This window comes from Aquarana catesbeiana, linkage group LG08 (genome assembly GCF_042186555.1).
Source record: "Aquarana catesbeiana isolate 2022-GZ linkage group LG08, ASM4218655v1, whole genome shotgun sequence".
In the NCBI taxonomy this organism is placed as follows: Eukaryota; Metazoa; Chordata; class Amphibia; order Anura; family Ranidae; genus Aquarana; species Aquarana catesbeiana.
In genome coordinates, this window is record NC_133331.1 from 282,998,624 (window position 1) to 283,011,852 (window position 13,229).

Here is a 13,229-nt window from a genome sequence, read left to right on the forward strand (position 1 = left end):
ATTTTTTTAATCACATAGGGTGCCAAACGTTCCCTATGTGATAGCATTTTGTCATACATGATACATCAGTGTAAAAAAAAATTCAAAAAATTGCCCCGGAAGGAAAGATCTGGGTGTTATTATTCACCTGTGCTGATCTCTGGAGGGATGTCCTCCTCCTCACATGGCTCATCGCCCATCACATACGTCTGCTCTTGGGTTTCTCTGTCCTTAGTGTTGTATTCAGTCCAGTTTTCTTCCTATATAACACCAAAAAAAACCCCAAAAAACAGAAGGTGTATTTTTTGGTTTTATGAGCTGGGAATGGATTGCTATAGAGAACAGGGAGCTATGTTCCATCTACCTGATCCTCCTGAGGGATCTTCTGATGTTCCTGTGTGGAGTCCCGGGAATACAGAGGACATCTCTCTGGGGGATTTCTGTTACTGGATCCATCTGTAGGAATTTTCTCTGTCTTACATTGCACATCAGTCCTTAAAAAAGTCTCTTCTCTCTCTGTGACTTCGACTTTAATCAGATGTTCAGTCTGATTAATACAAAATAGGTTTATTAACCAGGGTCCACACGGCCTCTAGGTAAGTCATAAAGCATATCTGCGAAAAATCACAAACCAAACTGGATTTTTTCTGTGTTGTATTGACATGCATCAGGTTTACATTGTTCTGTAGTACGCTGACACCTAGTGGCCGTTTAGGGCCACTAAATCTTGCTAATGTGATTTGTTTTTTTCCTCTGACCTCCCTTCCTGTTTAACCACTTCAGCCCCGGAAGGTTTTACCCCCTTCATGATGAGGCCAGTTTTTGTGATACGGCACTGCATTACTTTAACTGACAATATTGCGCGGTCGTGTGACACTGTACACAAATAAAATTGATGTCCTCTCTTTCCCACAAATAGAGCTTTCTTTTGGTGGTATTTGATCGCCTCTGCGTTTTTTTTTTTTGCACTATAAACAAAAAAATACCAACAATTTTGAAAAAAAAAAAAAAAAAAAAAAATTTTTAACTTTCTGCTATAAAACACATCAAATAAAAAAATCGAAAAAAAAAATTGAATTTCTTCATCAATTTAAGCCAATATGTATTCTGCTACATATTTTTGGTAAAAAAATCCCAATAAGTGTATATTGATTGGTTTGCACAAAAAAATTTATCGCGTCTACAAACTATGGGATATTTTAATGAAATTTTTATTTATAAACTTTTTTACTAGTAATGGCGACAATCATCGATTTTTCAGAAACCTAACTGACACTGTTTTGGGGATCAGTGACACTAATATAGTGATCAGTGCTACAAATATGCACTGTTACTGTATACTAATGACACTGGCAGAGAAGGGGTTAACACCAGGGGCGATCAAAGGGTTAAGTGTGTCCCTAGGGGGTGCTTTCTAGTTGTGTGGGGGTTGCTCTGACTTGCTTAGCAGGAACACAAGATCTCTATGTTCTCCCCTGTCAGAACAGCGATCTGTCTTGTTTACATAGGCAGATCACCGTTCTGCTTTTGTGTGGAATGATCGCGGATGGCCGGCAGACATCGCGTCCGCCGGACCCACTGATTGGCTCCCCCTCTGACCAATCCACTTGCGCGTGCGCCCTCAGAGGCTACTGCATGAAACTACGTACAGGTACATCTTTTTACGCAGTTGGGCCGTCTTGCCGCAGTAAATGTTAAACCGGTTAAAGAATATTTAAACCCAACATTTCATATTCCTAATATGTGCCTGCTGTACCATGCACTTGTATGAAAAAGTATACTGCTATCTTTGTATTGCTTCCTTTGTGTGAAATCCCTGGTGTTCCTGCCAGTTCCTCTACTTTCCTACCAAAAACTGACCACACTAAGCAGGAGAGCACACCATGGTCATCTTTCTAGCTATGCTGGGAACTCAGCCTGCTCTCCTCCAATAATCAGACTTGTCCTGACATACTCTCCCCTGCACACCCATTCACTGGGAAGACCAGTGTACTGCTGTTTCTCCTCCCCTAGCTCTCTGGACTCCTTATGAAGCTGAGAACAGAGAGAATGTGAGCACTTATAAAAAAGGAAATTTTTTTTTTATTTATAATTTTTTTTTATATATCTATGCACAAATGTTTTGCCTTTCGTTTCTATTTGAAACTAAATTGGCTTGCTTTACAAGATGAGGGTTTACATATACTTTTAGACTAGTCAGCTTAGTCCTAGCTAGACTATCTTTGTTTCTTTCATGTTCCCTGAGCCCGGGTTCACACTATAACGGGCTGCGGATCGCACAAGATCGCTGTGCGTCCCTGTTCCTCGTTTCACGGATGAATCAGGGCCGATTCTATGCCTGAATTCGGCCCTGAAATGGAGCCAAAGACGCACAGCGTTTTTGTGCAGTGCGCTCCGCAGCCGCCCCGGAGATATGTGAACCGGCTCCATAGGGTGCCAGTCACATTCTCCTGCTATGCGAATTAGATGTGGGGAAACGCACATCTAATTCGCATAGGTGTGAACCCGGGCTCAGTCAGTCTTAGTTTTTCGAAAAACACAGGGTTATGGAAGGTCATAGGTGTTGATTTACAAACTGGAGAGTGCAAAATCTAGTGCAGCTGTGTATGGTAGCCAATCAGCTTCTAACTTCAGCTTTGACAATAAAACCCGGAAGCTGTTTCTATGCAGAGCTGCATCAGAGTTTGCACTCTTTAATTTTAGTAAATCAACCCCATAGTCTTCTTACACATCAAACATCCCCTGTACTGCTATTATCTGAAGTAGAAATTGGATTCAACTTCCGTGCCGATTGTGCTGAGTCAGAAGGTGACCATACTGTCTGGCCAGACTGAGTCTAAAAGAGTTATGCCAATGGGTATAGCAGCATTTCAAACAGAACACTATACCTGATCTTCCTGAAGGATCTTGTGATCTAAATACCAGGAATACAGAGGACGGGGACATCTCTCTGGGGGATTTCTGTTACTGGATCCATCTGTAGGAAACACACACAATGACTGAATACATTGTTTCTATGTCTTTATATCAGAGGATGTGTGTATCTAGGTGGATCCTCAATACAAGAAATGAAAGTCTCCTCTTACCCGGTGATGTGAGGGGCGGCCGATTCTCCATCATGACGTCCTTGTAGAGATCGTTGTGTCCTTCTATATACTCCCACTCCTCCATGGAGAAATAGACAGTGACATCCTGACACCTTATAGGAACCTGACACACACAATAATACAGTCACCATCCAGACACATCCCTTGTCTGTTACTGGATAATGCCCCAGAATTCCCAACACCACTCACCTCCCTTGTCAGCAGCTCAATGATCTTCTGGGTGACTTCTAGAATCTTTATGCCTTTATATCTCTCAAGTATCAGGAAATTAGATGCATCTACCATGAAGAGGTTCTGGCTCCTGGTCCATGCTCCTGGTCCATAGGGATGTCCACCAGCTGTCATATGCTCAGTAGATGTCTTCTTCACTACTTTGTAATCCTGTGTAAGAAAAGATAGTCTCTCTATAAAGAGAACATTATTCACACCCCACATGTGTGCAACATAGTCCTCCTGGTTTATCACAATATAAAAAAGTGATGTTACAGACAGTTTTTTTTAGTAACCTCCTTGTCTTATTAACTGTGATAGGGTGAAGACATGCAACACTCCCAGAATCCTCCTCCTCCCTCCGGTCAGGTCTGCGTTTTATTTATAGAGATAAAAGTGATGTCATGTGACCTCTCAGAATCCTCCTCACCTCTCCGGTCAGGTCTGTGTTTTATTTATAGAGATAAAAGTGATGTCATGTGACCTCCAGGAATCCTCCTCACCTCTCCGGTCAGGTCTGTGTTTTATTTATAGAGATAAAAGTGATGTCATGTGACCTCCAGGAATCCTCCTCACCTCTCCGGTCAGGTCTGTGTTTTATTTATAGAGATAAAAGTGATGTCATGTGACCTCCCAGAATCCTCCTCACCTCTCCGGTCAGGTCTGTGTTTTATTTATAGAGATAAAAGTGATGTCATGTGACCTCCAGAAATCCTCCTCACCTCTCAGTTGAGGTCTGTGTTTTATTAATACAGATAAGGGTGTTGTCAGGTGACCTCTCAGAATCCTCCTTACCTCTCCGGTCACCAGGTAAATGATCTCCAGGGTTAAATTTAATATCTTCTCAGTTATCGTTTTCCTTTGCTCCTCCAGTCTCATAGGATCAGTCATAACTGAAGAACTGGATTCTGGCTCTCATGGAAGAATCTAAAGGAAGGGTTTGACATAAACATAAAAATATACAGTTGTGCTGCAACTAATATTATTGCTTCAGAAAGGTTTTAAGGTGTTTAAACTTCTACTCTGGACAAAATGTTTTCCCAGATTACCTGTTCTATGAGGTGGGTGTAAAGATATGGATTAGTATAGTGGCTAAATAGATAGGACATTTGCTTTCCAGCATTAGGGTGGTGGATCTAAATATCACCAAGGATACTATGCACATAGAGTTTGTTCAGCTTGTTCTGAGGGCTTCCACTGTTTGCTTTGGTTTCCCCTCAAAAGCAAAGAAGTCATTTGGCACCTCACCAAGCTGTACTGTATGTTTGCTTCTAAACCTGTGCAATAAACAGAAAGAGACCTAAGACCCTCAATAAACATTTGACAGCAAGCTCTACTAGGACCTTAGACCCCCAATGGACCTTAGATACCTAAGACCCTCAATGGACCTTTGCCAGCAAGCTCCACTAGGACCTTAGACAGTATGCTACTTTGGGACCTTAGACCCCCCATAAACCTTAGACAAGAAGCTCCAATGGGACCTTAGACCCCCAAGTGGACCTGAGACAGTGAGCTCCATTGAAATCTTAGACCCCCAATGGACCTTTGACAGTAAGCTCCACAAGGACCTTCCACCCCCAATGGACCTTTGACAGTAAGCCCCACAAGGACCTTTGACCCCCAAAGAACTTTAGACAGTAAGCTACTTTGGGACCTGAGGCCCCCAATAGACATTATACAGTAAGCTACATTGGGGACCTTAGACCCCCAATAAACCTTAGACAGGAAGCTCCAATGGGACCTTAGAACCCCCCCCCCTCCAGTGGACCTGAGACAGTATGCTCCATCGAGACCTTAGTCCCCCAATGGACCTTAGAGAGTATACTACTTTGGGACTTTACACAACCAAAAGGACCTTAGGCAGTAAGTTCCATCAAGATATTAGACCCCCTAATGGACCGTAGATAGTAAGCTCCATGGGGACCTTAGACCCCCCAATGAACCTTAGATAACAACCTCCAATAGGACGTAGACCCCCAAAAGACTTTAGACAGTAAGTTCCAAACCTTAGATCCCCAATGGACCTTAGATTAAGGTAGATCTTGAAGTAATTTTGATTACATGGGAGCAAAAAATGATTGCTTGTAAAATCTAATTATAGGCCTCAACCCAAAACTAAGCTCTAATATCACAGAAAATATGAGCGAGCACCAGAATATTTTTTGTTCTACTTTTTTTTAATACTATGGTCACAATGTCCACCAAGGTAGATGGTGTAGAGTTTTAACCCAGTAGTAAATCATATATAAGACTAGTAATTTTAGATATAGTTTAGAGCTGAAAGGATATATTAGGAACTACCAGATTACATTGGGGGTTATCTCAGAAGAAGGGCAAGCAACCATTATTCATTCTTTAAGAACAGGGTCATACTGTCAAAGCCCCTTGGGCTTGACTGATGATGGGAAAAATTATCCTAGGCTGGTTAATGGCATGTGTTCCACCACAGATCTTACATGGCATTTGGACACACATATGGTATGACCACTTTTTAGGCCAGGTTTGTGCATAAATGCCTATACTCAGGACACCCAAAGTTTGGCTATTGATACTATTGAAGGAGGGTAAGCGAGCAGCAGGAAAGAGACACAAGTACCAGATTATCCATGAGGGACCGACGAAGATCAAAGAGGCTTTCTAACCTGTTTGATTATTCTGGTCACCTTGAGGTCAGTTGGTCAGTGGTGGCCTGCTACTGCCATAGTCAGTTTGTTGCCTGTTCTGGACGATTACAGAATAGGCACCATTTGTCCCATAGTTGTGCCCAGCTAAAGGGTCTGGGATGGCATGCCTCCCAACTGCCCGCCATTTAGAGGGATTGTCCCTCCTTAAGAGGAACTGCCGTCTGCTCACATAATTTGTAATAAAAAGATCTTTGTCATTCTGAAGCTTCCCTCCAACCACTTTGCATATTGTTTTATATATACTGTGATTCTGTACTTGTAAATATGCTGCAGAAATCTCCCTCCACTGAGTCTGGCTGCATCCATTTTAACTGTGGGCAGCTGAAGCTGCTGCCTGTTTACTTCCTGGATTTACACAGACACACAGAGGCACACCTCCAGCTCTGCAGCTCTCATTGGCCTTCTTATGACTCATCCCCTCTCCCTTCCTGGAAAACTCTCATGAGAGTGAGAGAGTGAGAGCTGTGCATGATGTCATAAGCCTAGGCTTTTTACCAGACAAGAAACAGGAAGTGGGCTGTATAAGGTATTTTCTGGCAGAAAAAAAATGTTTTACTATTCAAAGTTAAAACTACAAGGGCAGAAGATTTAATAGATGGAAAGATTAAAAAATCACTGAAGTTCCACTTTAGGGTTCAAATCCCTCTGTCCCTCCTTCACCCTCAGCTGTGCCTCCTTTTGGTTCGATGTATAAAATGGTAAACAATTTTTTTTTTTAAGTACCAAAAGTGTTCTTCTGTACTAAACCTTTCACCACCCTCTCAATCCCAGTATAAGGGAAAATTAGCAGTGAACAAAAGAATTTGAGGGTTTAACTCGGGGTTTCTGCTTGAGCAATGACCAATTTCTGCATCTGAGATAAGTTCCCACTGTCACCACTGATCTTTTTAACTATCTGTAAGGGGGTAAATATTCCCAATGAACACAAGTGTAAGGTGCATTCTTCCTCGACCAGGATCCCATGGAACCCTAGGGTTCCTCCAGAGGTTGCTAGGGGTTCCTTGAGCAATGAGCAATTTCTGTCTCTCAGATAAGTTCCCACTGACACCATTGATCTTTTAAACTATCTGTAAGGAGGTAATTCTTCCTAATGACCCCAAGTGTAAGGAGCATTCTTACTGAACCAGGGTTCCATTGAACCCTACGTTTCCTACAGGGGTTTCTAGGGGTTCCTTGAACAATAAGCTCCCTATAATATCCTATGCTCCCTCACTCACATCTTCAATCTCTCCCTCTCTAGTGGCACCTTCCTCTACCCTCTAAAACATGCGCAGATCACTCCCATACTTAAAAAGCACTCACTGGACCCCACCAACTTGAACAACTTAAGACACATCTTATTGCTCCCATTCACCTCTAAACTTCTAGAACGCTTAGTCTACAACCGTCTTAGCTCCTACTTCAGTGAAAATAATCTTCTTGACCCCTTACAGTCTGGCTTTGGCTCGCAGCGCTCCACGGAAACTACCTTACTAAAACTCGCTAACGATTTACTAACTGCTAAAACCAACAGCCAGTACTCCATACGCCTACTACTTGACCTCTCTGTGGCCTTTGATACTGTTGACCACCAGCTCCTTCTCAATAAACTACATTCCCTTGGCCTCCGAGATTCTGCTCTATCCTGGTTCTCTGCCTATCTATCACAGCGCTCCATCAGTGTTACCTACAACTGTGTCTCCTCCTCTCCATTGCCCCTTTCTGTGGGGGTCCCCCAAGTCTCTGTTCTTGGACCCCTTCTCTTCTCTATCTAAACCTCCTCCCTTGGTCACTTGATAACCGCCCACAGCTTCCAATACCACTTATACGCTGAAGACATCCAAATCTATCTGTCTACTCCTCACCTCACTCCTTCAGTCTCCTCTCGCATTACTAACTGACATATCAGCATGGATGTCTGACCACTTCCTTAAACTAAATCTCTCTAAAACTGAGCTATTAATACCCCCCCCCCCCCCCCGCCCGTGCCCCCCTCCATGACTTTTCCATCAAAATCAACAATGCAACCATCAGTCCCTCCCCTCACACCAGGGTACTAGGTGTAATCCTAGACTCTGACTTGTCATTTCAGCCTCAAATCCAATCATTGTCAAAAGTTTGTAGAATTCACCTCTGTAACATCTCTAAAATCTGCCCCTTTTTAACAAATGAAACCACCAAGCTCCTCATTCACTCCCTTGTTATCTCTCGCCTTGACTATTGCAACTCCCTTCTCATTGGCCTGCCTCTCCATAGGCTATCCCCTCTTCAGTCTATCATGAATGCTGCTGCCAGACTTATACACCTTACCAACCGCTCAGTGTCTGTCAAGCCTCTCCTCCAATCCCTACACTGGCTCCCAATCACCCAGCAAATTAAATTCAAAATACTAACCACAACATACAAAGCCATTCACAACTCTGCCCCAAGCTACATCACCAATCTTGTCTTCAAATATCACCCAAATCGACCTCTCCGCTCTTCTCAAGGCCTCCTACTCTGAAGCTCTCTCATCTCCTCCTCCCATGCTCATCTCCAGGATTTCTCCAGAGCCTCTCCCATCTTCTGAAACGCGCTACCTCAACCTGTCCGGCTATCCCCTACTCTTGCTACCTTCAGGAGATCCTTGAAAACTCATCTCTTCAGGAAAGCCTATCACGTCTCCAGCTAATCTCCTACCACTTCCATCAGCTCATTCCCCACAGTTACAACCTTTTGTACCACCTGCCCCACCCTATTAGATTGTAAGCTCTTCTGAGCAGGGCCCTTTTAATCCTCTTGTATTTTATTGTATTATAACTGTATTGTCTCCCTTTTATATTGTAAAGCGCTGCGTAAACTGTTGGCGCTATATAAATCCTGTATAATAATAATAAGCAAATACTGCCTCTCAGAAAAGTTCCCACTGACACCATTGACTTTTTTGCTGTCTGTAAGGGGGTAATTCTTCCCAATGACCCCAAGTGTAGGGAGCATTCTTCCCGCTGACCATCACACTAATGTATCATGAGTTGTAGATATTGCCATTTTTAGCAGAGGTTCCCCAAGCAAGGAAAGTTATTTCAAGAGTTCCTCTGTGTGGAAATAGGTTGGTTTAACCAGTTATTTTTTTGTGCATTAGCTTCCTACGATCCACGTAACTGAGGGCATGACAGGGGTGTGTCCTTTACCTACATATTTGTACTACAATATGTACTTCTTTCATATCTCAGAAGGTTGGGAGGCATCTGGTTGGCCATCACATGCGGCAGAGGTCATTGCTACACTGTTGCCACAGGATGGACCATCGAATCGTACCATTTGTGCCGTGCGAAACAACAATCTGTATTCAAAGACAGAGGTAAAAGGCTCCAAAAGCACCAGATGGCAAGCTATGCCACCTTTGATGCCCCTGTTCACCCCACCTGCATAAAATATCACCCTGAATGTTACATATATAAATAACAATATTCATACCTGTTTCAGGAGGCTCAGTTCATTCCAGGTAAATACAGGATGCCCCTATAGAATTAAATACACAATGGGCAGAGCAAGAATTCTGCCAGCTGTGCTCTTGTCTAAATTGTACTACTTCCTGGTAGACCATAACAAAATGGCCGTTGCTCTAGTTTTTTTTTTTTATTCCACGGGATGCACTACGGAAAAATGGCCGCTGATTTAGGTATAGGAATTTTATAGCTGCTCTGTACACGTTCACTACTTGTAATCCGCCAGCAGAGGGCGCAGGTCGGCGTTCACGATCTGTAATATGCAGCAATCCACCAGCAGAGGGTGCAGGTTGCCGCTCACGATCTGTAATATACAGCCGACCACCTGCAGAGCGCGCAGGTCGGCGCTGACGATTTGTAATGTACAGCCGCCCACCAGCAGAGGGTGCAAACGGCGCTCACAAGCTGTAATATGCAGCCGTCCACCAGCAGAGGGCGCAGATCGGCGCTCACAAGCTGTAATATACAGCCGTCTACCAACAAAGAGCACAGGTCGGCGCTTACGATTTGTAATATGCAGTCGTCCACCAGCAGAGGGCGCAGGTCGGCGCTCACAAGCTGTAATATGCAGCCGTCCACCAGCAGAGGGCGCAGGTCGGCGATTCACAAGCTGTAATATGCAACCGTCTACCAGCAGAGGGCGCAGGTCGGCGCTCACAAGCTGTAATATGCAGCCGTCCACCAGCAGAGGGCGCAGGTCGGCGCTCACAAGCTGTAATATACAGCCGTCCACCAGCAGAGGGCGCAGGTCGGCGCTTACGATTTGTAATATGCAGCCGTCCACCAGCAGAGGGCGCAGATCTGCGATTCACAAGCTGTAACATGCAGCCGTCCACCAGCAGAGGGCGCAGATCGGCGATTCACAAGCTGTAATATGCAGCCGTCCACCAGCAGAGGGCGCAGGTCTGCGATTCACAAGCTGTAATATGCAGCCGTCCACCAGCAGAGGGCGCAGGTCTGCGATTCACAAGCTGTAATATGCAGCCGTCCACCAGCAGAGGGCGCAGGTCGGCGATTCACAAGCTGTAATATGCAACCGTCTACCAGCAGAGGGCGCAGGTCGGCGCTCACAAGCTGTAATATGCAGCCGTCCACCAGCAGAGGGCGCAGGTCGGCGTTCACAAGCTGTAATATGCAGCCGTCCACCAGCAGAGGGCGCAGGTCGGCGCTCACAAGCTGTAATATGCAGCCGTCCACCAGCAGAGGGCGCAGGTCGGCGATTCACAAGCTGTAATATGCAACCGTCTACCAGCAGAGGGCGCAGGTCGGCGCTCACAAGCTGTAATATGCAGCCGTCCACCAGCAGAGGGCGCAGGTCGGCGCTCACAAGCTGTAATATACAGCCGTCCACCAGCAGAGGGCGCAGGTCGGCGCTTACGATTTGTAATATGCAGCCGTCCACCAGCAGAGGGCGCAGATCTGCGATTCACAAGCTGTAACATGCAGCCGTCCACCAGCAGAGGGCGCAGATCGGCGATTCACAAGCTGTAATATGCAGCCGTCCACCAGCAGAGGGCGCAGGTCTGCGATTCACAAGCTGTAATATGCAGCCGTCCACCAGCAGAGGGCGCAGGTCTGCGATGCACAAGCTGTAATATGCAGCCGTCCACCAGCAGAGGGCGCAGTTCGGCGCTCACAAGCTGTAATATGCAGACGTCCACCAGCAGAGGGCGCAGGTCGGCGATTCACAAGCTGTAATATGCAACCGTCTACCAGCAGAGGGCGCAGGTCGGCGCTCACAAGCTGTAATATGCAGCCGTCCACCAGCAGAGGGCGCAGGTCGGCGCTCACAAGCTGTAATATGCAGCCGTCCACCAGCAGAGGGCGCAGGTCGGCGATTCACAAGCTGTAATATGCAACCGTCTACCAGCAGAGGGCGCAGGTCGGCGCTCACAAGCTGTAATATGCAGCCGTCCACCAGCAGAGGGCGCAGGTCGGCGCTCACAAGCTGTAATATGCAGCCGTCCACCAGCAGAGGGCGCAGGTCGGCGATTCACAAGCTGTAATATGCAACCGTCTACCAGCAGAGGGCGCAGGTCGGCGCTCACAAGCTGTAATATGCAGCCGTCCACCAGCAGAGGGCGCAGGTCGGCGCTCACAAGCTGTAATATACAGCCGTCCACCAGCAGAGGGCGCAGGTCGGCGCTTACGATTTGTAATATGCAGCCGTCCACCAGCAGAGGGCGCAGATCTGCGATTCACAAGCTGTAACATGCAGCCGTCCACCAGCAGAGGGCGCAGATCGGCGATTCACAAGCTGTAATATGCAGCCGTCCACCAGCAGAGGGCGCAGGTCTGCGATTCACAAGATGTAATATGCAGCCGTCCACCAGCAGAGGGCGCAGGTCGGCGCTCACAAGCTGTAATATGCAGCCGTCCACCAGCAGAGGGCGCAGGTCGGCGATTCACAAGCTGTAATATGCAGCCGTCCACCAGCAGAGGGCGCAGGTCGGCGCTCACAAGATGTAATATGCAGCCGTCCACCAGCAGAGGGCGCAGGTCTGCGATTCACAAGCTGTAATATGCAGCCGTCCACCAGCAGAGGGCGCAGGTCGGCGCTCACAAGCTGTAATATGCAGCCGTCCACCAGCAGAGGGCGCAAGTCGGCGATTCACAAGCTGTAATATGCAACCGTCTACCAGCAGAGGGCGCAGGTCGGCGCTCACAAGCTGTAATATGCAGCCGTCCACCAGCAGAGGGCGCAGGTCGGCGCTCTAGCTCCTGTGTCCTATATTGGAAGGCGTGCTGTGTGCTAATGAGCTCATAATTTATAATTAATATTAATTCATATTTATAAACGAGGAAAGGTGGAATTTAGTTACTGAATGCACCCCCATCCCAAGAAGTAATTATTGTATTGTCAATAGAACAGAAGACTTTGCACGTTAAAGCTGGACATAGTATAAAGCGGAACTAAACCCATCGATGGTTTAAAAAAAACAGTTACATTTCCACCATGCCGGGAATGTAACTGTCACATTTGCTTGTGCTCTAAACCAAACTGTCAAACCATCAAATGACCGGTGTCATAACTGATGACATGTGCAGCATCAAGGTAGTTGTAGATCGATCAGAAGCTAAGATAGCAACTTCCTTGGCTGAAAAGAATAGGAGGGTTTAGTTCCACTTTAAGGATGAAATATGACAAATGGGGTAAAAGTGGAGATGTTATCAACAGCAGCCAATCAGGATCTACACTTAAAGATCCCTACACGTCTAAGAAAAAGAATGACAGGAATTTCTTCTGCCCACCAGAAAATACATAGCGTTATCCTCCCCTCCTTCAGCAGAAGCCACGTTTTATGCCTTTGTTTTGGTGTGGTTGGTGAGTGGGGACATGCCCAAGTGTGGTTGGGGACCAGAAACATGTTTCTGTGCGATTGGGGACATGCTCAGCTGTACTTGTAGACCAGACATACTCTGGTAAGTTGACCATTCAGATGTGGATGGAGACTGTGAACAAGCTTAGGTGTAATTGAAGCACAGAGAGGTTCTTGGGTGTATTTGGAGCTCAGAGATAAGAGAAGGTGTGGTTGGAGACTGGGGTCATGCCTAGGTGTAGTTAGAGCTTAGAGATATGCTTAGGTATTGGTGGACACTGGGGACATGCTCAGGTGTGGTCAGGGCTCAGACATATTGCTAAGGTGTGGTTGAAGACTATGAACATGCTAAATTGTGGTTGGATACCGGTAACGTGTTTCAGTGTGGTTTGAGCCTGTGGATATGTTCAGGTATGGTTGGAGCTCAGAGGTATTCCTAGTTGTGGTTGGAGCTTAGAGATA

General features: G+C 46.0%; 1 protein-coding gene across 1 annotated transcript in view; it reads right to left on the reverse strand.

The window, feature by feature from the left end:
- Nucleotides 1-9,724, reverse strand: part of LOC141104658 (uncharacterized) — a 52,886-nt gene extending 43,162 nt beyond the window's left edge. The window contains exons 1-7 of the mRNA XM_073594324.1: nucleotides 9,416-9,724; nucleotides 4,092-4,223; nucleotides 3,276-3,467; nucleotides 3,066-3,189; nucleotides 2,868-2,956; nucleotides 344-526; nucleotides 128-239 (exon numbers count right to left, since the gene is read on the reverse strand). Of these exons, the coding sequence (XP_073450425.1) occupies nucleotides 128-239; nucleotides 344-526; nucleotides 2,868-2,956; nucleotides 3,066-3,189; nucleotides 3,276-3,467; nucleotides 4,092-4,187 (796 nt within the window). The 5' untranslated portion in view covers nucleotides 4,188-4,223; nucleotides 9,416-9,724. The remainder of the gene's footprint in view (nucleotides 1-127; nucleotides 240-343; nucleotides 527-2,867; nucleotides 2,957-3,065; nucleotides 3,190-3,275; nucleotides 3,468-4,091; nucleotides 4,224-9,415) is intronic.
- Between the last annotated feature and the right edge of the window lie 3,505 nt (nucleotides 9,725-13,229).